Genomic DNA, 24316 nt, shown 5'->3' on the forward strand with positions numbered 1-24316 from the left:
GACTGAGACGCGAGAGAGGCGACACGCACCTAAGTGCGCAAGAAGGTCCGCGACGAGGTCCAGGTTGACCTTCTGAGGGTTCATGTGGAGAAGAGCGTGCTGAGTGCGGCTGCTGTACTTCTGGTAACAGGGACTTAAATCCGCACCTGCTTCCGTCTGAGTCGGGATGTACTCCTAACAGGAACACAGTCAAAGAAAGACGGAATAGTAAGTGCTTTTATAAGACCAAGGAGGGGAAAGTTCTCATTGCCACCAGTTTACTTTGTTAAAACAGCAAGAATACAATGTCTCACAGTGGGAAACAGAACGGAAGTTCACCTCTCCCCTGTGCCTCAATTTCATCCCATCCCTAAGCAGGACGAAGTTCTCATCTCGACGTGCAAGGCCCAAGAACGGGAGGCGGCAGACACTGCGCACGCTGCGCGGAGGCAGCTGGAGAGCAGGAGGCCGAGGCGGCGCTGCTGACCGGGGTAGCAACTGCCCCCTCCTGTCTGGGCCTCACTGCGGTGGCTGAGTCCAGCCACCCTTTGGGGCGCCTCTGATTTTCTGAAGTCTTCCTTTAGCTTCTGATTTCTGCCCCTCAAGTGTCGGGGACAGGCTTCGGTCTCCTGCTTTCTCAGCCTACCTGCTTGCTTAGAGGACAAAGCACCTGTGGGCTCCCCTCAGACTGGACCCACACATGACAGGAAGAATTGTGCCGGGCACAGGGCCACTGGCTGAAACGCGGGACAACCCAGCTTTGTGCCCTTTCTGAAAACACACTGGAAACGGGCTCTCTAGCCAGCACTGCGCCGCCCGGGGCAGCTCCCTGCAGGGCTGAGGTGGGCACATGGCGGGCAGAGGCCGCTGGGAGCTGCCGGCCGGTGCTGGCGCCTGCCGTGCCCTGACCTCTGGAGGGGCCCGGGTAACGCAGAGGGCATCCTCACAAACCCACTCCTCCCCCGCCGAGGCCGCCTCTCCCTTCCCTCTCACGGTCCCTGATTCTGGATGTGCACCTCTGCGGCCCAGAAGTCCAAGACGACGAGACACCAGAGCCCAGGCTGACCTTCAAAGGGGCCCTTTGTCAGGTCCACCCCCGCCTACCAGCTGCACGCGCGCCCCCTGCGCCAGCGCGGCTCTCAGACTCACGGCAGCCCAGCGCTGGAGGGCGCCGTCGGCCGTCCTGCAAGGGGTCCTGTTTACCTGACACTTCTGCGTTCCCCCTCCTCTGCTGGTGACATGAATGGTTATTTCTTCTTCTTCCTCCAGATATTTCTGACAATATTCAGAGTCTTTCTCCAGAACAAAACCCGTTTCTTCTATTATGTCTTCCAGATAAAAAACCTGCATAGAATAAGGCATGCAAATGGTGAACTCACATTCATATCAGCAAATACCATTTTAAAGAGAACAAGGGGATTCTTAACTCTCGAATGTCACCAAACACTACTTCAGAATATTATGAAAAAAACTTTATCTGCATTATTTGAAAATGCAGAGCTTTGCTGATAAGGATGAGTCTGTCCCTGGAGGTCTCAGGACAAGCGATGTCATGGCGTCTGTGTTGGACGTGTGAAAACTGAGGAAGAACCGCACAGCAGAAAGGACACTGCACAGCCACGCCTCGCCGAGAGAGGCGGGCGCAGAGGGAGCCCCTGCTGCCAGCCGCCGCCCTCGGGTGCCTGGCTGTCTGCCCAGAGCGCTGCTGCTTCCTGCTCTGTGTCTCTCGGCAGAATCCTCCCTGAGCCAGGGCAGCAGCACTGCCTCCGAGGGCCCCGTGGCCCTCTCTGTGGCCTTGCACCCGTAGGCACACACTTCTGTCCCTCCCACCCTGGCCACGGGCCCCCTGCTGGGCTGTTCCCCGGGGGGCACACAAGTTCTGCTCGCACACGTGCTGTGGGAACACTCACCTCGACGGGGTAACTTCTTCCTGAAATTCTGAGGACGGGGCAGTGCGTGAAGTACGTGGAGAACTTGTCACTGTCCACAGTGGCGCTCATCAGGATCAGGTGCAGGTCAGAGCGCTTCTGCAGAATCTCCTTCAGGATGACCAGTAAGAAGTCCGACTGGACACTTCTCTCGTGAACCTAGGAAACAGGGAACGCAAACCTTCAGCATCTGTAAGGCCTGGCGGAAGTCTGAAATGACCAGACAGGCATGTCGGAAAGTTGACTGAGATTTCAGTACTGTGCATGCGGAGGGGGGGAGAAGCTGGCTGTCTAGAATGCGGCTGATCTCCAGAACCCTCTGCCGGCTGGCCTCCCCAAGCTCCGCCCCGCCATCTCTGCCCCACTGCGCTCCCGTGCCCAGAGGCGGCCCGTGGAGCCGAGGCGCATCAGGAACTGTGAGAGGAAGTGGTCTACTCGCTGGCTTGGCTGGAGGGATGGGGACAGGGGGCAAGCGCTGGGGCTCGGGGCTCAATCACTTGGGTCCACTCCTTTGCTGGCCACTTGCGGTGTGGCTTCAGGAAACGGGGTCTGTTTCTGTTTCCGGGAGGTGAGGACACAAGAGGGCAGACTTCCTGCGTGGCTGTGACAGACCCACAGGGCTGAGCAAAAGCCCCTGCAACGGAGCCCAGTACGCAGGGAGCGTTGGTGCTGCACTCCACACTGGGGTGACAACGCCTGCAGCCCTCCCGGTGCCAGTGCCTGTCTGGGACAAGGACACTGCCCAGGGTGGTGTGAGACTGCACCCAAAGGGGGGTGCTTCTGGGATTGAGGAGGCCGAGGGAGAAACCGCCATTGTGCTGAGAACCGGAGGCGTCTTTGAATAAAAGGAGGAGGGAACGGGATGAGAGGAGAAAGTGGCCACAGAACCCAGGCCAGGCCACATCACAGTGGTGAGGGTCAGGGAGTGCGACGCCGGCCGGGTGGGGGCGGGGAGCCAGAGACAGGCTCAGGAACCTGCCCTGATAAGGCCCGGAGTGCAGGGGAGGGGCGACCGCACCCCGAGTCGGGGCGTGACGAGTGCATCGGGAGCAGGGGAGTGATGGTCCGAGCTTCGTTTCCAAAGATACTCTGGCTCCAGTGTGGAGGATGTCGTGGAGGAGCGCACAGCAGAAAGCAGGACGTTTAATCAGAGGCTCTCGCAGTAATTAAAGAGAGAACGGTGACCTACAGGAGGGCAATCCCAGTGAGTGCAGAGAGAAGCGAGAGAATCCGAGGAAAGGAGGACCAGCAAGTCTAGGAGTTTGGGCTGCCCAACCTTTTGGCGTCTCTGGTCAATACGGGAAGAAGAATTGTCTTGGGCCACACATTAAACGCACTGTGATGAGTAGTCACACACACACAAATCTCATGTTTTAAGTAATTTACAATTCTGTGTTGGGCTGCAGGTTGGACACCCCTGATGGGGACGTGAGAGAAAGAAAAAGCAAGAATCTTGGGTGGTTTCACCAGGATATCTGTGTCTGAAGATCAAGAAACAGACTTCCTAACAGATAAAATGAATCTGGGGAATATCATTGAATAGATGGAACTCAATACTCACACTGATTTGAGAGAGAGAGGAGGCTGGAATGCAAAGCAGAGCCAATGAAAACCTGCGCTGTACCCCTCAGTACCACTGGGGGTGGCGAGGCAGCTGGGAGCACACACAGCATCACCCGGCGGGAACAGCGGCCTCGCTCCGCCCGGACCGCGAACTAAGCTCACCGTGCGCCGGAGTGCTGCCCCCAGCACTCTGCGTCCTCCCTTGCACGGGAGCCTCCGCAGCGAGCTCGGCGCCGGCCTGCACACACCCTCAGGTGTGACACAGTGAGGACCTCGCGCTCTGCTCTTACTCCCACTGCGTCACTCAGGAGAGTGGCGGTGTGACCCCCCAGTCAGCTGTGTCCACAGACTGCTGACATCGCACCATCAGAGACAGCCTCCTGCACTTGGTCTGGCCCTTAAAGCAGGGTCCACTCTGGCGCACATCTACCGAGCAAGTTTCCGGTACTTGGGGTGTCAAGAAAATTTAATGAGTAGCCAATACAAATGACTTCAACCTGCCCAACAGTAAAAGTGTCTCACTACAGACAGATCAGCACTTCGCTTATGCTGGTCCTTGGTACTGAGAAAGCCTCGGTCTCGGCTGTGCAGAGCGGCCATGACCGCAGCCCTGCCCGCCACCGGGCGGCCACCATGGGCCTGCCCCGCAGCCCACACCCTCTCCCTTCCGACCCTCGGTGAGGACAGGAGGCTCTCCCTCTGTGGGAGAACAGACCCCTAAGTAGAGACGACCCCCTACCACTCACCTACTACCAAACGATTAGGTTGTTAAAAGACATCTTAACTTTCACTTGTCTGACAACAGGAAAATGGTTAAATAATATGGGCGTCCAAATTACACACCATAAAGCCACTAAAAAGTCATGCTTCGTAGACCAGTGACATAAAACTATAGAATGTATATAAACTAAATGTATACACATATATACAAATTGTCAACACTGATTTTTTTTAGATAAGATTATAATTTTTATTTTCACTTTTGTATTTTTCTACACTTCTAGTATTTTCTAACCAAAAGGAGGAAAATAGCCCAATAACCAATATTAGTGTATTAATTAAAAACCAATGAATAATTGAACTTTTACTACTGCCTTTGAACTTAGTGAATTAACGTACATTCACAAAAGTTTTACATCAGAGAAAATGTAAAAAAAATTTTTGGAACAGAATGCTAGATACATTATTTCTTCTTGAAAAATTATGTGCAAGGCAAATCAGTTCACATATAACAGGCCAATATGCCATCGGAATTAACTCTCGAGCGAAACTTTTGGCACAATTCAAGTCAAGTGTGCACTGAAATCCGATGCAAGTGGGGTGTCTCCAGGGACAGAATGACACCCCGTTGAAGGAGTCCCTGGGTTTGCAGGAATCGGGGGAAGCCCTCTGACGTCTGAATGTAGCGGAGAGGTGGCGAGTGTGTGGCTGGTGTGCGGCTGGTGTGCAGACGCAGCCGGGGCATGGGCCTGCAACCGGTGTGGAGCTGGCTGGCTGCGTGAACCGGCCCAGCCGTCTGACCTCTGCCCCGGTCCCTGAGCGGTGACACAGAGGCAGTGCTGTTTGCACGGGGCTGCTGAGGAGCCCACGGTCGCTATACGAGAAGCCTTCGGAGCGGTGCCCAGCACCCAGCAGAGGGTGTTTAGTGTTTACTAAACTAGCCCCCACCCCGGACACGCTCACTAGAGAGAATTAAGTGGAGCGTTCAGCATCCACGCAAGCATCGCTGCAGACCACTCACCTCGTCCACAATGACATGAGACACGCTGCTCAGCAGGCCGTCTTCCTGAAGCTTCCTCAGCAAAACCCCTGTGGTGCAGTAGAGCAGCCGGGTGGACTCGCTGGCCCGAGACTCCATCCGGATCTGGTACCCACACAGGGAGTCCTGGGGGGCAACAGGGCGAGGTGACGCTCTCACACGGGCCAGGGGGCCACGAGCCAGACGGGGGCGGGGGCAGCACGGGGCTGGCCCTGCCTCCGGCAGAGCGCTGGGGCAGATGGACCCCTGCAGCTGGCGCTCACAATGCTGCCCCCACAGCCTCAGTCACAGACGACTGTGACGCTGGTTCTGCTCATTTTAAACAAGAAACTCCTCGGTTCTTTTCAAAGTGCGGAGACGAGAAGACAGTAAGCCGTTCTGCTCCAAGCACTGTGATGTGACAGCAGAATGTGGCTGGGATTTCGGGCTGCCCGGGCGGTTCCTGCACTTGGTCTGCGCTCCCACCCCGGTCACCAACGCCGCCTCCGGGAAGGGCAGTGGCCAGCACCGCGTAGGGGACCAAGGGAGCCCTGACTTCAGCTCCCACGTTTTCCCTCTGACTTCCTTAGACACTCCTGTGTCATCTGTGTGCCTGGCTGTCACTGCCTTCATGTGAGCTCCTCATGAGACAAAGTGTCTTTTTCCTCCCACGTGCCCTGAGAGGAAGCCAAACGATTTGCTACACAAAACAATTGTTAACGGAGGGGCCCCACCTTAAAGACAGAGACAGAACCACTAGATGCCGCTCTCGGAAAGCGCGGTCCCAAGCGCAGCTGAGTCCCACAGGATCAGCATTTGTACCAGGGTCGAACCCGTCTCTGTGGCCCCTGCGTTTGGCAGCTTTGTGTCAACTGACATGGCTAAACGCATGATGGCGGGTGCTCACACGCTTTTTCTATTTGTTGCAAAATGGTCTAGAATTTCCTTGTGCACTGATGTTCCCTTCTGCTCATGGAAAAGAATGAATGAAAATCGTTCAGGGCGACATTCCATAGAACAGATTCGCAAAAACTTCATGATATTCGAGTCATATTTGCATTTGCCCACAGTCTCTGAGTGCTCATTTCGTCTGACTGCTCACCTGTCGACCTGAACACATTCTCCCTCACAGAAGAGTTTCCGCGACAGACTAACGACCTCATCCATGTGAAGGACAGTGGCATCCCCGCGTGCTTGTCACACGGCACGTGGCAAGTGCCAGTCAGACTCCCATCTGGTGTGGGTTCTGTCTGGACCCCAAGAGCAGCGAGGAGGAAAGCCGCCCTCCCCCGGGAATGGCGGGGACCCTTACCCTCCCTCCAGGTCCGCTGTCACAGCCCAGCTCGTCACACACTCTGGTGGCTAAGCTCACTGCTGAGATTCTGCGGGGCTGGGTGCAGACGATGCGGCACCTGCGTGTCCCCGACTCCGCCAGCAGCAAGTCCTCCAGGAGGAAGTGCGGGACCTGAGTGCTCTTCCCGCTGCCCGTGTCGCCGGCCACCACCACCACCCGGTGCCTCTGCAGAGCCTGGACGATGGCCTCCCTGTGCTGGAACACAGGCAGCCGCCGCCGCTCCTGGAGCAGCCTCTGGTACTTGGGTGTGCTCCGCAGCTTTCTGAAGAGCGCTCGGACGGGCTCCTGGTCTCCCGCCGTCTCCGGCTCCACGGGCGGCGCGGAAAAGCCCTCATCGGAGACCAAGTTCTCCCAGGACTCCTCGGGGTCCTCAGAGCTCGCCCTCCTACTTTCGGAACACTGCTGCTGCCGCTGCTGCTGCTGCTGCTGCTGCTTCACTTTATTCAGGAGTTTGGCGATAAACAGGTCACGTGGTTTGTTGGTTTCCATTTTATTTAATTCTTCCTTTTTCTTGTCTGCATCGCTCCACTCCAGCCAGACATCTCGGTACGTTGGTGGAAGTAACTGATGAACTGACTACACAGGACAAAAACAGCAGCGTGTTATTCTCACCGAGTGTGGACACCAAAGCTCAGGTGAGAACTCAGAAGGACGGCCACCTTCCTCTCAAGAGTAATTTGTCTTTTAAACTGGTCAGCTACTCCTCCTAAGGGGAGATGTACACGCACGTGACAAAAACTGATCAGTAGCCTATCAAACTGCAGCTCCCAAACCTGCCGGCGGGGTGGCCTTGGGCAAATGACTTGACCCGTCCTGGTTTCTCTGTCTGGGAAGCGGGGTGCTGAGTGCCCCGCCGGGCGCCCCCAAGGGGAACCGCAGGCCAGTGCACGCAGAGTGCTTCCCGCAAACGCAGTGCGGGCTGGGTGCTGCCTGAGCAGTGCAGATGCCCCGCAGCACACTGCCGCGGCAAAGCCCCCCAGACGCTGGCCGCTGCGAGGGCTCCGGGGCACAGAGCTGTGGACAGCCGTGCCACACGGGCGGCGGCGCTGGGTCCCTGCTGGAGCGGAGCCCAGACCCTCTGGGGCACCGGTGCTCACTGCTGCCGGTTAAGCTGGGCCCGTGACGCCTCCGTTTGCAGAACGGGGGAGACAGACACTGAGCCTGTGCACTGACAAAGCCGCAGGGAGGCGTCGTGTGGCGGTCCACTTATCGGTGTCTGAGACGGTCAGTGGCTCCAACCTCCCCCGAGGAAAGACGCGCGCACTGCTTGTGAAAACAGGACGTGGGCAGTGCCCCCCAAGAGCACTGTACTCTCTCAAAGGTGCTGCCTTCCCTCGGCAGTACTTCCCTTCCACCTTCCCTTAAACAGGAAACTCAGAGCTACTGTAACTTCAACTGAAACCAGAACCAGGGCCCACAGCTTTTGAACGCTGGGAGACAATGTAGCACTACAGGAAACCATTGAAAACCGCTCCTTCACTCGACCCCTCCCCAGCCCAGTGACCCTAGTCTGTAAGTAGCACGGCCCCAAAGTCTGAGGCAGCCGCCGTCTCAGAGTCTCTGGTCCATGGAGAGAAAGACCCAGCCAGGCCGGGTCCGGGGCTGAGAGGAAGTCAGAAGCACACAGACCCGGGACCGCGGGGAGAGGCAGCCGGTAGGGAGCGAGCTGGCGCAGAGGCCATGGTTCAGCACATGCCACCTCCATGCGCACGTGCGCACACACACGCAGTGTCACACAGAACACGCAGAGCCACGCCCCACGGGCAGTTTCCAAAGCACGCGGAGTGGGAAGTCTCACCTGGCCTTTCACCAGCCGGTAGAGCGCCAGCGTGGCCCCCAGGTGCTGGGCCTGCATGCTGTCCTCCGTCAGGATGGTGGGGCACGCCTCCAGCACGTCCTCCTCGGACCTCGCCACCCTCACCCTGGGGGGACACCGAGAAACCGTAAAGGATGTCGAGGAAGCGGAGCTGGCCAGAGTCCCCTTAACACGGACCTAAGTTTACATTAGTCATTTAGATGAAGTGTTTCCCTGGAGGACCATGGACTTGATTTGTAAGTGCTGTCAACCGGAGATGGGGAACAAGAGAGCTTCCCCAATGTCGACCTAGCTCCCCACAAACAAACAAGGCTTTCATCTTCGATTTTTCTAAAAGTTCAGTTAACCAACGCCCCCCCAAAACAACAAACTCCCCCCCAAAACACACCTGCATTTCCAGTACCGACCTACTGGAACTTTCTCAAAGGAGGGGTTTGGGCTCTTGGGAAGGTTCTTCCTGACCCAGTCGATGAGAAACTGTTTGGGGGACTTTCCGGTCCAGCTCCGAGCGGTGTAATCAAGATTCCGAACGTCCCGCGTCTCCTTCCTTTTCTCTGAAACGACAGACACAGTGGTTGTCGACCACGGCCGTGCAGCAGGGTGGGCAAAGCAGGCCAGGGTGCCCACTGACCCGGTGTGGCATGTACTCCCTACTGCAGCCCCCCTCTGCCCCTGGTGGCACGCACTCGTCTGCGTCCCCTCGCTTCTGGGAAGACACCGAGGGGTAAGCAGGGGCAGGGGGGTCAGGCAGGAAGGTGGCACGGGAAGGTGACATGGAAGTGCTCCTGATGCAGAGAGCCAGCAAAAACCCGACCCATCACACAGGCCGCCTGCGGCGCCCCCACCCCCAGGGAAATTGCTGGAACTATCCATGGATGGCCATTCTGGGTGCTCTGCCTCCGATGTCTGGTACGCCACCACGCAGGGACACACAAAGCAGATGTCATCGCTCTGCGTAACAGCCACCGCCACCGCCTTCAATGGCTGCATGCCCCGTATAACAGGTCAAAACCGCTCGCTACTCCCCACCCGCCTCAGTCTGCCTACAGCAGCTCACTGCGCCCTCAGTCGGCTCTTCCGACGCTCGACCCTCAGGGCTGGCCAGTAGCCCCGCCCTGGAAGGCACGTGCTGCACCGGAGACTTCCTGTGTCACGCCTGCTGACCCATGGCCAGGCGAACACCCATCGTCCCTCAGCTCTCAGGGCAAGGCAGCAGCACGTGGCACTCCTCTGTCCAAATCAGGCCCCTTGTCACCTCTGGGACTAGCAGAGGACTCTCTCTCTTCGCTAGCACACGTCCCACGTTGTAATGACCTATCTGTATCTGTTGAAAGCTCACCTTCCCTCCTAGACTACACACCTAGGTCGTCTCGTAACAACTGCGCAGGCAGCACCCGATGTTGCGGGCAACACGGACTCAGTAAGGACTCAGTAAGGACTCAGTAAGGCAACGCAGAGAGAGCACGTGCCTAAGAGACCTGCCAGTTTAGAGGGACTGGGCCACACTGCAGACTGAAACACACCGTACTGGCTCCACCGATGACTTACGTAACACAGAGAACCACACGCCTGCACACGGTGGGGTCAGGAAAGGCCGAGAGGGCGGTGCTGCTCGCCTGAGCGGTGAAGGGAGGGCGCGGCTGGCCAAGCAGGGGCTGCCAGCATGAGCCACGCGGCGGAGCCTGTGTTTCGGACACAGGCAACCATGTGCCCTAAAGAAGGATGTGGCCGTGGACCACGGAGCGTGATGTGGAAGCAGACCGGGGCAGGCTGTAAAGGGTCTTCAGTGGCACAATAAGTGGGGTGCACATGGTAGTGGTTGTAGGTTTTCTTCGAGAGGAGCTCACACTGCGATCTGCTGTGGAGATGATTCTGGCAGGGGTTTGGAGGATGGAGCGGAGAGGGACAAGGCTGAAGCAGGACATTTGTAGCGACAGAATGCTACACGGGCACAGGTAAGTTACTGTTGTTACTCTTTTCCCAAGACACTTTGTGGAGGCAAACCTTGCTCTCATCTTACCTTATTGGCTAGCATGCAAAGTAACATAATTTAATTCTACATTCCTTGACATTTTACTGGTTACAAATTACATCCAGAACACAGTCCCTTCACTGTACCTTTCTCTCCTTCAGTAGCAGCTGCAGACTTCTCGAACAAATTAAAGTTCAAAGCGCTCTCCCCCTCTGCGGCCACTGGAGGCTTTTTCCTGTCTCCCTGCCGCTGTGAGACCTTCACGGCTGGGTTGAACACTGGGTGGTCTTCCAAAGTCTCCATTTCTACGAAGAAAAAGCACAACGCTCAGTTTTTCCGCGGCTGCTTTCATGCCTTTCTACTCTGCGAAGATGGTTTTAAAAAACATCTTTCTCATTGTAACCAATCGTTCCATGCCTCCTGTTAGAAATTTGCACTTGTGTTCACCTCGCACACAAAACTTTTTACAGGAAACTGTCTAGCGGGGGCAGCCATGCGCCCCAGCGGAGCGGTGCTTTCCTCTTCCCCCGCGGAGCTGGTGTCTTACCACACGCAGCAGACACTCCCAGACCATGGCTGCGGGCCCTGTGTAGCCTTGCGGCCTGCTTCTGCTTGGCCTCTGAGCTAAGGAGGATTTTACGTTTTTAACTGGGTGAAAAGATAAGCAGAAATGGCTGGTGACGTGAAAGTTCTATGAAAGTCACATTTCAGTGCCCACGTGTGAAGTCTTAGGAGAACACAGCCATGTGCCTACCCAGAGCCTCTGCCTGCGTCTGCGCTGCGACGGCAGAGTGGAGACATGGGACCGTCCGTGTGGCCCGAGGGACATAAGCCAGTCACCACGGGGCCTGGTGCAGGCGCAGGGTCGGGGGACAGCAGACCTTCAGAGGGGACAACCTCCCCCTGAGCGTTGCCGGTGAGGACCGGACACTGACACACCAGAGAACTGAGAAGTGCTTACCTCTCTGGAATTTCCTGATTTTCTCCTGGGCCTCCCGTTGTCCTTGCTTGTTTTTCTCCAGTTTAAAGGTAGCCGCTTGCTCCTTTGCAGCCCGAAGCTTTGCAGCGAGGTGCAGGTACCTTTCATTCTGGTCCAAATAAGAGAAGAAAACAAGAAGAGTGAGGTCACTGTATCATCCTGTCGATGTGCCAGCAAAGCTGGGGACCCCCAACCTGACCCTCCGAGCCGGCCGATCTACTACTCGTTGGAGTTTTCAGAAAGACACGCGCGTGCAGATGGCAGGGGTGGAAGCTCGCTGCGTCCCTGACTGAGGAGGGGAGCTGGACGTCGAGTGTGGTCTGTCTACAGGGAGAGCTGGTCGGCTAAGGACGGGGGCCACCCACACGCAGCGACGTCCTGCTGTCTTCACTCTGACAAAGCCAACGACGGAGCCCAAAGTGTGAGAGCTCACTGCTGTAAAAGTGCGTTTTTACGGCACACGTTTCAGACACGCACATTGCTGGAGGACCGCACACGCTCCGACACAGCACTGCTCCTCTCCCGCTGCCCTCCCCCGGCCTCACAGGAGACTGGACCTCAAAACAGGCCCCGGGGCAGCGGGCGTTGTAAACTAAAGGACCTCACTCTGCTGAGCGCACTGGCCTGAGCTGAAGTTTACACTCAAACGCCTGGTGTTTTCCTGGCGAGAGCATGAGGGATGGCAGAGGACACACACCTGGCATGGGGTGGGCAGATGGGGGTGCACGGGCCACCGGGAGCCCCTGCTGGGCAGACGAGGACAGAGCCCCGAGAGACCTGGGCCGGTTTGTGTGGAGGCGAACAGCGACGCAGCGAGACGGGTGGGAGAGTTGGCACACGGCACATGCACCGGCACACACTGGCACACGGCACACGCACTGGCACATGGCACACACACTGGCACACGGCTCTGACCAGCCTGGTTCAGGAGGCCGAGGAAACGAAGCCTCCCCCCCCCCCCCCCCCCCGCCCCACCTAACCACCAGGAAGGGCTCCTGCGGGTGTTCCGAGTGTCCTCGGGTACACGCGAGACCACAAACACTGCCTTCTGCTCTCGTCCTCCACAGTGGGCTCATCACAATGCGTGCTGTCCGGCCACCCCACCTCCCGCTCCTTCTACGCAGACCTTACGAAGGCGTGCTCTGCCTGCAGTGAAGCGCACCCGTTGTACAGTGTGCGGGCGACTGAGGCTGCAAATGTGTGCGTTGCACAAGCACCTCCATGACGGAGGCAGACAGCATTTCCGCGTCCCCACAGCTCCCGCACGAAGCCTACAGTGAACCTGCTCACCCGCCCCTGACCAGCCTTCGCTGTGCGGTGTGCGCCGACCACTTTGCTGGCATCACCAGTGAAGGCCTTTGGCAGGCGCGCCTCTACCCGCCCCGCCCTCCCGCCCCCGCACGGTGTTTGTGAGTCACCCGCAGCCGGGCCATTGTGAACACAGTTGCTGTGCACGTTTATGTGTGTGCATGTCTTTTCGGTGGACGCGCTTTCACTTTCCTTGACTAAATCTAAGTCCCCGGGAAGGAAACCAGTGGGCCACAAGGGAAGGGTGCGTTTAACTTCGCACAAGTGCCAGGTGGCCACAGTGGGGGTCTAGGAGGCTTGCCGGCTAGAAGCCCAACACAAACTTCCACTCACGGGGTCGAACTTCTCCTCCTCTTCCAAACTTTCAGAATTCTCACTCTTGTCTTCTTCATTTTGTTGTTCGGCATACCGCAAAATCCATTCTTTCATATTCACTTCCATATTTTTTTCTTCCTTTCCTGGCTAGAAACAAAAAACAAGTATCTGAGAAACCAAAGTTACAAAAGGGTGTCAACACTGCAACCAAGTGACAGTGCTTGTACGACTCTTCACACCCGAGAGCAATGGACATGGAGCCTGGAAAGTACATCCTTCAGTGACCAGGAGGGACCGATGAGCAGAGCTCAGCACTGCATTAAGAAAACGCTAAACTTGCAGAATCCTAAGAATATGTTTACATAAGGGGAGAAAAAATGAAAGGACTGTTAAGAACCAAAAAACAAGTGTTACTCCTCAAAAACAGTGGTTTTACGAGGCTGACACTTGTATTTTGTTTCTGTTTGCTTTTAAGCGTTATTGAGGCATAACTGACATATTTAATATATTTCTGAAAACCCTGCATGCTGCGCACTGACTGTAACGCACATGTGACGTGTGAGTGAGCTCATCGCCGTGGTGGGCTCGGACACATGCGCAGGCCCACAACACCACTGCCACCGCCAAGCACTGAACACACCCCTCACCCCGCAGTGACCTCGTGCTCTCCTGTACATGCTGGGGCTGGGGCCAGGCGGGGGCGGGGTGTGGTCAGACCTCTCAGCCTGGGACCCCTCCTCTTAGCCCATTTTCAAGTTTGTGGCGCTGTGCCAGCAGGAGGGGCGCAGCGGTGGGCTGCGCATCTCTGGGACTCGATCACCTTGTGTGACTAAGACCCTACAGCCATCGAGCTGCCCACGCCCCTGCTCCCAGCCCTGGAGACCGCCGGCCCCGCCCTGCTGCTGTGCGTCTGGCCCCTCTAGACCCTCCGTGTCTGTCTCTTCATGACCAGCTCATTTCCCCCAGCACGGGTTCCGCCTCATCCAGGCGCCGAGTTGTTCTGCAGGAGGCAGAACATTCGAGTGTGACGCCCTGATGAGCTACACCTCCCGGTGCTCACGCGACTCCCTGCAATGCCCTTCGTGCTGACGTCAGAAGTAGCTCCGTGAGTCACTTGGACAAACGGGTGTCAGCAAGAGCGACACCAGCAGGGGCCTGCCTGTTTGCACACCAAGGGGGCTCGTCTGAGACACCTGCTCTCAGAAGCCCATACAGTCCAAAGCACCACTTGTGAGAGACCCCAGCTGGTCCGGGCTGGCCCCGCCCACGGAGGCCCTCCTCCTGTGAGTAGGGCACCACTGTTTGCACGGTCCAGCCCCAGGGGACGCCTGGTGGAACAGAGGAAGGGCCACCCAAGCCCGGGCCGGCCTGCGGAGTCCCGAGAAAGGACGCATCACTGGTCCCCGCCACAGCGTCGTGAAGTGGACTGTCAGGCAGCAACGGGCACTGCAGGAGACCGGGACGGGGGAGCCCAGCAGACCAGCGGGCCGCGTGCGGCGAGAAGCCGTGATGCGGTGACCCGATGTGCATCCCGTTAGGCATCGCCATGTGGGCTTCATTCTGGTTTTGTTCAGCTTCACACATTGAATTCCTGAGTTACCTGACTCTTAGGGTCCTCTCCCTGAGTGCCGGTTTTGGGGTGCACTGGGGGCGACACGGGGGCTGGTCCTGGAGGAGGCTGGAACTTCGGCCGGCTTCTAGGCTGCTGCTCTTCGAACTCCTGCCTGAAGCCCTCAGGCAGTGAGTCTTAAGAGAAGTTGAGAGGCAAGTAAACACGCGACCCTAAGACACACGGTCTCACTGTGCACACACACAGACCCTGCCTGGGCAGAGGGCACCTGGTGCTCCTGCACCCCTCAGTGCTCGAGAGAAGCCCTACCACGAGCTCGGGTCACCGTCACACCAGCCGCAGGGGCCCTCAGCAGAGGACGGCCAGCCCGCCTACTTGGCCATGCACTTCACCCTCAAGGCTGCCAACCCCTAAGTGTCCATAAGAAGAACCTAACCACTCCCACGCCTGAGGCGCTCCTTCCAGCGAGTGGCAGTGCCCTGAGTGAGCTGTGCAAGCCACAGGCAGGCAGACCCTGAGAGTCTGCAGCGTTACGTGCACTGTGAATCGCACAGCCGACAGCAGCACACGAGAAACAATCTTCCTGCACAGACTACACCTCTAAGGACACTACACCGAAAAGAACAGGAAGAGTGAGAACATTCTAGCAAAAAATCACTGTGACGGTGAAAACCTTTAAGTGCAAGTCAAAAGCTTAGTGCAAATATCACACATTCTGCAATTGGTTCCAAAGCTGCTTTGGAAATGGAAAGAGTGGTAAGGCCGCCTGCCCGCCACTCACCGTCGGGGAGGTTCAGGCAGAGCCAGTCCAGGGCGGAGTGCAGGTCCCCCCCCTGCAGGAGCGTGTTGCTCATGGCGTCCTCGATGTCCGTGGTCCTGAAGGAGAGCGCCTGCAGAGCCATGTACAGGTCCTGCGGGGGGAGCGGACGGGTTACTCTGCAGTGCCCTCCTCTCCCAGTACTCGCTTGACCCCCGTTCCCTTTAACCCGGAGTCTCTGACTCCAGCGACCACTCTGGAATGCTGTCCTTTGCTCCTATTTCCATATCAGAATTAAAAGGGCTCAGTGCACCGAGACTTTGAGAACGACCAATGAATTCAAGAGGGGCCAGGAGAAGTTGCTCATATTCTCATCATCTAAACACACTTCTTGCAGTGAATGTTTCCTCTCAGTTGTGACTCTCTGATTTTGTAAAAACAAATTTCACTTAACGTCATAACATAAGCACCTTCCCAAGTCATCCGAAACTCTTCACCACCTTCCACAGTCACGTGCAGGATCTAATGACACGCTTTCCCAGTGGTGTGAGCACTCAGGATGCTTCCATCGTTTGCCACAAGCAGTGCTTCAGCGAGCACGTTTGCACGCAGAGGAGGGCGTGTTAACACGCTGTCAGAAGCATGATCTTTGAGAGCTGGACGGGACTGGGTTTAAACCCAGACTCCGCTCCCCCTGCTCCTGACTAACTGATAACCTCAGGCTGTGCCTCGTGCAATCCTTCCCAGCCTCACACCCTTCCCTGGAAAGATGGGGCAGCACGTCTGCTGGGACCTCTGGGCCACAGAGCAGAACAACGTCATTCCGGAGCGCGGTTTTAGTAGTCCGCGTGCTGCCACTCGAACTCGTGGCCTGGCCCTCGCCTTGCTCTCGCAGGCGGAGATGACCGGCTGATAAAGTGATCGTGTCTCACGTGAGCTGCTGCCTTAAAAAGGCCCCACGGAAAACAAGGAGCTTCAGAAAATGTGCCAAATACCTGTAACTTTTTGGCAGTAAGTCTTCCAGAAATCACTCCCTTGTCACTATTTTGCTTCTTGTGCTCATTGATCACTCCGATGACCCTTTGCTCCAGGCTGTTATCGATCACCACCTATTGATGGCAAAAAAAAAAAAAAAAAAAAAAAGAGAAGCTATGAAATTACATTTAGCAAAATTAAGTAATTTGAAGTCCATCAGTTTTCTCTATTCCTGCCAACCAGGGCCGGACTTCCAGCTAAAACCGGACATAGCAGTTACCATATTTTGGACTATATTTGTTAGAGGACACTGCTACCATATATTTAAGGAAAGTGGGACATGGAAAAAGCAACAACGTATGGCAAGGAAAAGCCCCTCTTGGAAAGCCTCCCGAAGCCCCGTTTTCCAAGACAGAGCCCTCGGGCCTCCCTGGGCTGCCCTTCCACAGTGTCCTGACCATTGACCACCCGAGTCAGACCCCTCGGTGGAGCCCAGGACTCTGCCTGAAAGTAAGCCAGCCGATCGTAGCCTGAGAGGACGGAGGCCACACTAACAAGGGGCACAGCCAGCGGCAGGCCAATCTGTGCACACACTGACGAGGTCACACACTCCTCGGGCTTTTGCAGCTGGATTCCTGCTTCTTCTATCAGCTGGTTAATCCTCTGTTGCCTCCCCATTTGTAACCCAGGGGTGCACTAGCATCTGTGTGAAAAACTCCCCTTCATTACAACTCTACTTGAGCGCCTCCTACAGGTAAGCACAAAACCAGACTCCGGGGACCCACACAGTGTAGGAAACACACGCACAACCACAAACTGTAACCCAGCAGGGCAATTATTCTACAGGTCACACGAGAGCGCATGGACCCACCCGGAAGACCAGCCTGGTGACTTACACAGGACTCATTAAGGTTGCAGACCTGGCAGACGGAGGCGGGGAGGCAGGGCACTCTAGGCAGAGCACCCCGGGCAGGGGCTTGCCCTCATGAAGCCCTGTGGGCCCGCGAACAATGGAATGGGAACCGACAATCTACGTGGGGAGGAAGCCGACAAGGGGCACCGGGGCAGAGCCGAACGGAGTGCCACGCTCCCCAGCCTGGCCACACCCAGCCTTGCTGATTTCGTGCCAGCTCTCAACACACCCGTGTGATCTATTTACTTAGTGCAGGTGCACAGTCAGCACACTCTTCACAAAAACTCTAAATGCCCCATCTTTCCCTTATACTTTAAGAATACATCTTTTTTTAAAGGATTAATTTATTTACTAATTTTTAGATAGAGGAGTAGGGAGGGAGAAAGAAAGGGAGAGAAACATCAATGTGTGGTTGCCTTTCAAGCACTCCCTACTGGGGACCTGGCTTGCAACCTGGCACATGTCCTGACTGGGAATCGAACCAGCGACCCTTGGGTTTGCAGGCCCACACTCAATCACTGAGCCATACCAGCCAGGGCTCTTCTCTTTTTTTAAAGGGAACATTTCTTGAAATGATTCAAAAGCTTGGTACTTACTTTCAAAATAGATTTATCCAGATTTGCAGGGCCACCAGAATCATTTGCAGAGTTAAAACTATAAATTTTCGGACCTGTACATAACAGAGAAGGAAGAGTCAGGGCAATTCAATGAGGACCACCCCTTACACTACTTTAATCTCCCTGTAACGGTTGCTAAACACTATTCGATTCCAGCCCTTTCCCCTACTCCACCTACAAGTCCCAGGGCTCCCTGTGTGCTCTCCCAAACACAGACCAGTGAGCACCCGCAAGGGCAGCCCTGCTCCCATTGCGTGGCAATGCCCGCACTGCTCTCAAAGGAAACCTGCCTTCGCCTTCTCATTTCAAAAATTGGGTGCTCTTCTGCCTGGACCTCAGGAGAATGGAGGCCCCAGGGACAGCAGCCAGACGCCTGGCCAGGAGGAGGGGTGACTGGGAATAGGAGCACTCTTCCCCAGGCAACAGGGAAGGGAGAGCTCCTCCGTCGTCTCCTATTAAGTCCAAGGTCGCGCTGCTAGGCCCTTAGGGCTGCTGCAGTGGACCTCCACTAACTCCACTAACTCCACTAACTCGGTGGCTGAACACACTGTCTCTCACTTCTGGAGGCTAGAAGTCCAGACTCAGGAGGTCAGGGGGCCCACGTGCCCTCCAAAGGGTCCCGGCAAGAACCCTTGCCTCTCCAGCCTCACAGTGGCCGCAGATGTGGCTTGTCTGCCTCCTTCTGCACACGCCCTGCATGTGTCCACCTGGGGGTGGGGGTGCGCACACATGCTGCTGCGCACTCACTGGGTGACAGACACTGCTGTGCACTCACTGGGTGTCAGTCCCAGTCGCTGAAGTGTGCTCACTTCAGTCAACTCTCTGAGGGGCTGGGCAATGACAAGCTATTGCCCACTAAACCAGGCACACCAGGCAGGCCCTTTCATCTTCAAATTCCTCCTGAAACACGTTCCTGTAGTTTTTAACCCGCGTGAGGGAAAGGTCCAGAGTCTGAAATGCGAATTTTAGTAACTCTCGACGGAAACCCTTCTAGAGCGTCTTTACACCTGCTGCTGCACTACACAGCACCACTGGCAAAGCAAAAGGTTTGGGTCCTTTCCACGAGGATGGCCAGTGCTGCCTTGAGAGGCTGGCAAGGCCACTGGATGGGCTGGGCACACTCAGCTGCCAGGAACGTGCTAACTTTCTACCTGGATGTTCCCTGGTCCCCTCTCCTGTCCACTGTCAGCTGTCCACCCAATAGCCTCCCACCCTGGCTCCTACCCTGTGGCCTAGGAAACAGCGAAGGGACCAGGCGATGACAGATACTCAAACTTTCAAACCAGTAACCCCATTTCCAAGTACAAGTCAAAGTCAACAGGCCACGGCAGGAAGAGGGCTCCCCTTCTGTTGCCAAGTCGGGTCCCTAAGATTTCTGACAGGGCCTCTCCTTGCTGCTGAGAGACCCTTCTCCTGAGGCCCTGGTTTACTGGTTCAGATGGAGGAGTTACCGAAAATACGACTGGAAGCAAAGATGCTGGGATGCAGCATCTCCGAGGCAAAAAGTACTGTGGACTTCAAATTTGTAAGTGAAAGTTCATGGAACAACGCAGCACGCAGTCGGCTCTCATATTATTGAAGCTGAAGCACAGAAAAACTCAACGGCGTCCTCAAGATGACTCAGCCAACACAAGGGCACTGCCAGCACCAGTGTCTCTCAGGAGGCATTGCTTCCATGCCGTGCTGCATGTGCCCCAGGGACCGTCATGGCCACTGTCACTGCGACACAGGTCGCCGGTGCTGATGACCGGTGCCCTGGGGCCCATGGGCTCCCTTCTGGCCAACAGCACCCATCTGCGCAGGGACCCAGTGCCTGTCCTGGGACAGGACTCTGGTCGAAGTCCTGAGGAGTGGTCAAGCAGCTAAGCACCCATGGAGGCTAGGGAGGGGGGTGCAGGGAACTCAGGGAGTAAACGTGGGTGCAGGAGGGGGCGGTCAGGGTCTGGGGGATGCCCATCCTGCCAGACCACCTGAGGATCCCCTTAACCAGGTGCACCAGCTGTGGCCTCCCTCCCCCATTTGATACCCAAGCCCAGCCCCTCTGAGGCTCCGCCCGTTGACTCTCTTCTGGTTTTCCTGCAACTAGCCAGGCACCGGGCCTTTGCCCTCGTTCCCCAGGCCTCAAACACGCACCTTCCCAAAGCTGGTTGCTTCCAATCACCTCCACTTAAAAGATTCCTCAGGGAAGCCATCCCTGTCCTACACCAAGAGACCCTGCCACCCAGTTTTTCCTGACCAATCCCTGGTTTCTGACTGTCGCAGTACTTACTGTTTTATTTGGGGGGCCCTTTACATATTCGTGATGGCTTTTAGAGTGCACTCATGCTATCAGCCCCCCAATCTCATCCCCCTCCTCAGACTGTTGGTCTCGATTGGATTTAAGGATTGTCACAAACACGAGCCTAGTGGTGCAAGCACCCCACCCCCTGCTGGGGGTAAGATTGTGAAGGCAGGGGTCTCAGTTTGTTTTGTGCATGTGCTGTCCCTATGCTTAACCTCTCGCCTGGTACATAGCACCTCTTCAGAAATTATTTCATGAACCAATACAACGAGAAAAAATGAAAACCGAGCGGCAGACCACCTGGAATTGTGCCAGGAGCCACCGCTGAGGACGGGCAGTTCTGAGAGAGCAAGCTACCCACGACCCTCCCCCCCGCCCAAACTGTGTGAAAGACAGAGTAGAAGTGGGGGCCCATGATTACATTCCTCACTCTCTCCCCAAAAGTAGTCTTATTATGTCATTTAAAAAATCTCCAGACAAAAAGAAACACAAAGCAAAAAAACAACAAACAAAAAACATGTGGCACTCTGTGTAGCAACATGTTACTCTACATACTATTAATTTAGAGTTATTAAAAATGCCCTCAAATTTAGTAGAACCCTCCAATTTTCTGTCTCAATTTCTTGGCCTTAACAATTTCTCTAAGTCGCTCCTTGCCACTTCTCCAACAGCTTTTTTGAATGGTACATGCAGCGCACTGGAGTGGACACTGGGGGATGTTACCACATTCCGTGAAACAGCTCTGACCTCCTACAATTTTATAGGGCAGGTAAAACGTGCATTTCCTCATGTACCATAGGCAAGATCTAATTACCAGAAAGAACATTCAGACAACACGGTGCATGAGCCGTGGACGCAGGGGGAATGAAACAAGCAGTTGACACCGGGGGTGGGTGTCCCAGGATTTCGGTCCACGGTGTCAGGGACAGATGACATTCCACTGAGAGAAAATAGCAAGGACGCACCACAGCTGCATCGAGAGCAGCGACACTACACCAGGTTTGTGCGGCCAAATGTGGGGAGCAGGAGACCTGCTGGAAGGAAGGTCCTGGCTGCCACTGACAGGCGATGACACCACAGTACCCGCGCAGAGGCTGTGCAAGAGACTGGGTAATGCAGGGTCCCTTCCGCCCCATCTGATGGCCCGGCGCAGGAAGGGCCGGAGCAGGGAAAAGAGAAGAGGGCTTGGCCGGTGCTCCCGGAATTCACGAGCGCCTAGACTGGGTGTGCAGAGTGCAAATGAAAAGTGCAAGGCCTAGCGCTGTCCCTTCCAAACAGACCAGCCAGGGCCGGTGCCCCTCGCCGTCAAGTTGGGGCGCCAGTTACACTCCGTGCCTGGGCTTTTCTTCGCGCCCCGTGTGGATCTCGCAGCCTGCGGTCTACCCGGCAGACCGGCGTCCGGAGTGGGGTGGGGTGGGCGAGAGGCCCGACGCGCGCGCGCGGCAGGTGCTTGGCAGACGCGCGTGGACGCCAGTAACGACCACGCGCAGACAAGCTGAGCCCACGGCGAGTGACCGCTCGTCTTGGAAAACCCGCCCCCCCCCAGGGACCTGTCGCGCTCGGCAGTCGTCACTGCCCGGCAGCTATCACCCCGACTGGCACGAGCGCGTGTGGCTGCGCTGGAGACCACGGGCGGCGTCCCGGGGTGTCGGCCCGCAGGTGGCGCGTCAGCGCCCGATTCCCACTAAGAACCGACTTTCAGGACACGTGGCGGCGCCGCAGCAGGTACCAGGGAAGGAGCCGGCTCCAGGGGCCAGTCTGGAGGAATGGCGGCTCTGTTCTGGGGAGAGGAAGAGCGGGAGTAGACGGGACAGCGCGGAGGCTCCGGAGGCCCGGCACCTCCGCGGGTCGGACCAGGCAGCCCGGCCGGGGCGGGCGCCCCCTCCCTCGGGACCGACGCCCGGCCCGCCGGCCGCTCGTACCTGGCTTGACGCGGGGCTCCCGGGGGCCGGCGGCGGCGGGCGGCCTGGCCACGGGTTTCTTGGTCTGCACCTCGGGGGCGGATCCGGCCTCGGCGGCCTTGGCTCTGGAGGCGGACACGGCGGCGCGCACCGCCGCGGCGCCCGGCGCCCGGTGCTTCTTGTTCTTGCCGCCCATGGCGCACGCAGCCCGGCGGAAGACGGCGCCGGCGCAGGCCCGGCCCCGGAACAGCCTCGGAGCGCGCTTCACGTTCCCCGGGCCCCGCGGCGCCCGCCCGCCCGCCCGCGTCCTCCATCCGGGCCTCTCGGGCCCGGGCGGTCGCCGCCGCCGATTGGCCGGAGCACCACGGCCCCGCCTCCTCCCCGCCGCCGGCGCGCCGGGCTCGCCGTGCTCCTGCGGGATCCCCGAGCCGCCGGCCCACGCAGCGGCGGAAAGGAAGGAGAGATCGAGGAGCTCGGAGAGGGGAGAGAGGTCGCTAGGCTCGGAGGGGAAGGCAAGATCGGACGAGGAGAGGAGTCCGGGAAGCTTCCCGGAGGCCGTGCGAGTCGACTACTTTTGTCTCTCTCCAGCCACCGTTGCGCCTGCTGGCGTCACGGTCCTTGCGGGCGCCGGGCGTCGCGGGCCGGAGGGACTCGCGCTCGCGGCTTCGGGAGATGGCGGACGCCTTTGGGGATGAGCTTTTCAGCGTGTTCGAGGACGACTCCGCTGCTGCGCCGGGAGCCAAGAAGAACAAGGACAAGGGGAAATGGAAGGGGCCCCCGGGGCCTGCGGAAAAGGCCGGGTAAGGGAGTTGGGCCGGCGGCCTCTTTGAATTTTAGCGCTGACGGGAGAAAGTACGAGCCTTTTAAAGCGCCCGAGGAAACCGGGTGTCCCTGGAGTCGGTGTCGGGGGCGGCCATGGGTGAGGGAGCCGGATCTGGCGTCCCCGATGTGCGCAGGCGCTGTGGGCCCAGGCCGCGCGCTGGAACCCGCGTGGCCGCCTCCCCGCGTCTGCGCCGGTGAGGGCGGGGGGGCGCCTGCGAGCAGGTGAGGCCAGGAGCCAGGCAGTGAAGCTCCAAAGCAGCGTCTGGCGGGTAGTCTCTGCTACACCGAACGAGAGACCAGTTGAGTGCAGGGTTAAGGAGCTTAGAAGAACCGACGTGAGTTGGCTTGGAGGGGAAAGGGAAAGAAGCAACGGGGAAGGGAGAGAAATCCACCGTTTCCAAGCTCAAAAGAAGGAGATGATAGTGCCAACCACCGGGGCGGTTGTGATGAGTGAGTCACAGCACGTGTAAAGTGCCTAGTCGTGTAAATTATCAAACGCTGTCCCGCACTGGGTTTATTATTGATGCAGCTATCTAACGGAAAGTGTGCAGAATTGTTTACAGAACAAGGGAAGGCTGACACGTGAAAATAGAACACTGTATGTTATACTTCTGGGTCTCCAGTTACTTCTACAGCTTGGTGTGTTTTTTTACGTGGAACGTGCCTACTTGAGTCTCCTGAGCTGTGTAGAAAAGCTAGAAGTAAAGCACCGTAGAAAACAAACCTGTGCTTTGAATAAGACTTTCATTTTTTGAGGTGCTTTGTAAATGTTATTTCTAGACATGACAACCAAATTGTGGGATCCTGTACCGAATCCTTATAAAGGGCATGAAAGCAATTGGCAGTGTCTGAATGAGTCTGTAGGTTTGATAATAGTCCTGTGTCAGTTCTGACCATAGTACTGGGATTGGGATGTGGACATCTGGGGGGGGGGGGCAGTCCTTCTGCTGACCAGACTGTTGGAAACGCAAGATGGTACACATCTGTGCAGAGGGATGCGGCAACACCTAGCAGAATTATACACCCTTTGACTGAGGGATTCTAGTTTTAGGAATCGATCACAAAGGTAAAATTTAAACGGAAAAGCCAGATTTGAGTGTGTTTGAGACAAACGAGAATGGCAAACCGAACACTCGAGGAGAGAGAAGAAACAGCAGAGAGGCGAGGACGAAAGCAAGAATATACTGTTAGGAACTTCTGAGTTTGTCAACGTAAAATGTTTTACAGAATTTTTTCCTGGTTCTCACACTAAGACATGCTTATTTCTTTTAGAGAGACGGTAAGGGAGAGAGAGGGGGAGAGAAACACTGATGTGTGAGACAAACATTCAGTTGCTTCTCACTCACTCTCTGACGAGGATTGAACCCAGGACCTTTCAGTTTTCAGTTTACAGGATGATGCTCCAACCAACTGAGCCACACTTGCCAGGACAACATAATTTTTTTTAGATGAGTATGTTAGCAATCCTTAAAAATGGGAAATAAATGGAAACAAATTAACATAACAGGTATCAAGTTAGTAGTGTAAA

The 24316-nt window shown here is 56.5% G+C and overlaps 2 protein-coding genes across 2 annotated transcripts in view; one reads left to right on the forward strand and one right to left on the reverse strand.

The window, feature by feature from the left end:
- The window catches only part of DHX29 (DExH-box helicase 29), a 36293-nt gene extending 13995 nt beyond the window's left edge, over positions 1–22298 (reverse strand). Inside the window, exons 1-15 of the mRNA XM_037038544.1 lie at positions 21988–22298; positions 17764–17837; positions 16275–16388; positions 15304–15433; positions 14553–14698; positions 12971–13099; positions 11312–11438; positions 10497–10655; positions 8767–8932; positions 8361–8484; positions 6521–7138; positions 5212–5355; positions 1890–2066; positions 1183–1323; positions 30–174 (exon numbers count right to left, since the gene is read on the reverse strand). Coding sequence (XP_036894439.1) covers positions 30–174; positions 1183–1323; positions 1890–2066; positions 5212–5355; positions 6521–7138; positions 8361–8484; positions 8767–8932; positions 10497–10655; positions 11312–11438; positions 12971–13099; positions 14553–14698; positions 15304–15433; positions 16275–16388; positions 17764–17837; positions 21988–22162 — 2569 coding nt within the window. The 5' untranslated portion in view covers positions 22163–22298. The remainder of the gene's footprint in view (positions 1–29; positions 175–1182; positions 1324–1889; positions 2067–5211; positions 5356–6520; positions 7139–8360; positions 8485–8766; positions 8933–10496; positions 10656–11311; positions 11439–12970; positions 13100–14552; positions 14699–15303; positions 15434–16274; positions 16389–17763; positions 17838–21987) is intronic.
- Positions 21668–24316, forward strand: part of MTREX (Mtr4 exosome RNA helicase) — a 46088-nt gene continuing 43439 nt past the window's right edge. Inside the window, exons 1-2 of the mRNA XM_037038545.1 lie at positions 21668–21790; positions 22555–22766. Of these exons, the coding sequence (XP_036894440.1) occupies positions 22639–22766 (128 nt within the window). The 5' untranslated portion in view covers positions 21668–21790; positions 22555–22638. The remainder of the gene's footprint in view (positions 21791–22554; positions 22767–24316) is intronic.

The sequence above is a fragment of the Sturnira hondurensis genome, unplaced genomic scaffold, assembly GCF_014824575.4.
Source record: "Sturnira hondurensis isolate 20B ecotype Veracruz unplaced genomic scaffold, ASM1482457v3 Scaffold0024400, whole genome shotgun sequence".
Lineage (NCBI taxonomy): Eukaryota > Metazoa > Chordata > Mammalia > Chiroptera > Phyllostomidae > Sturnira > Sturnira hondurensis.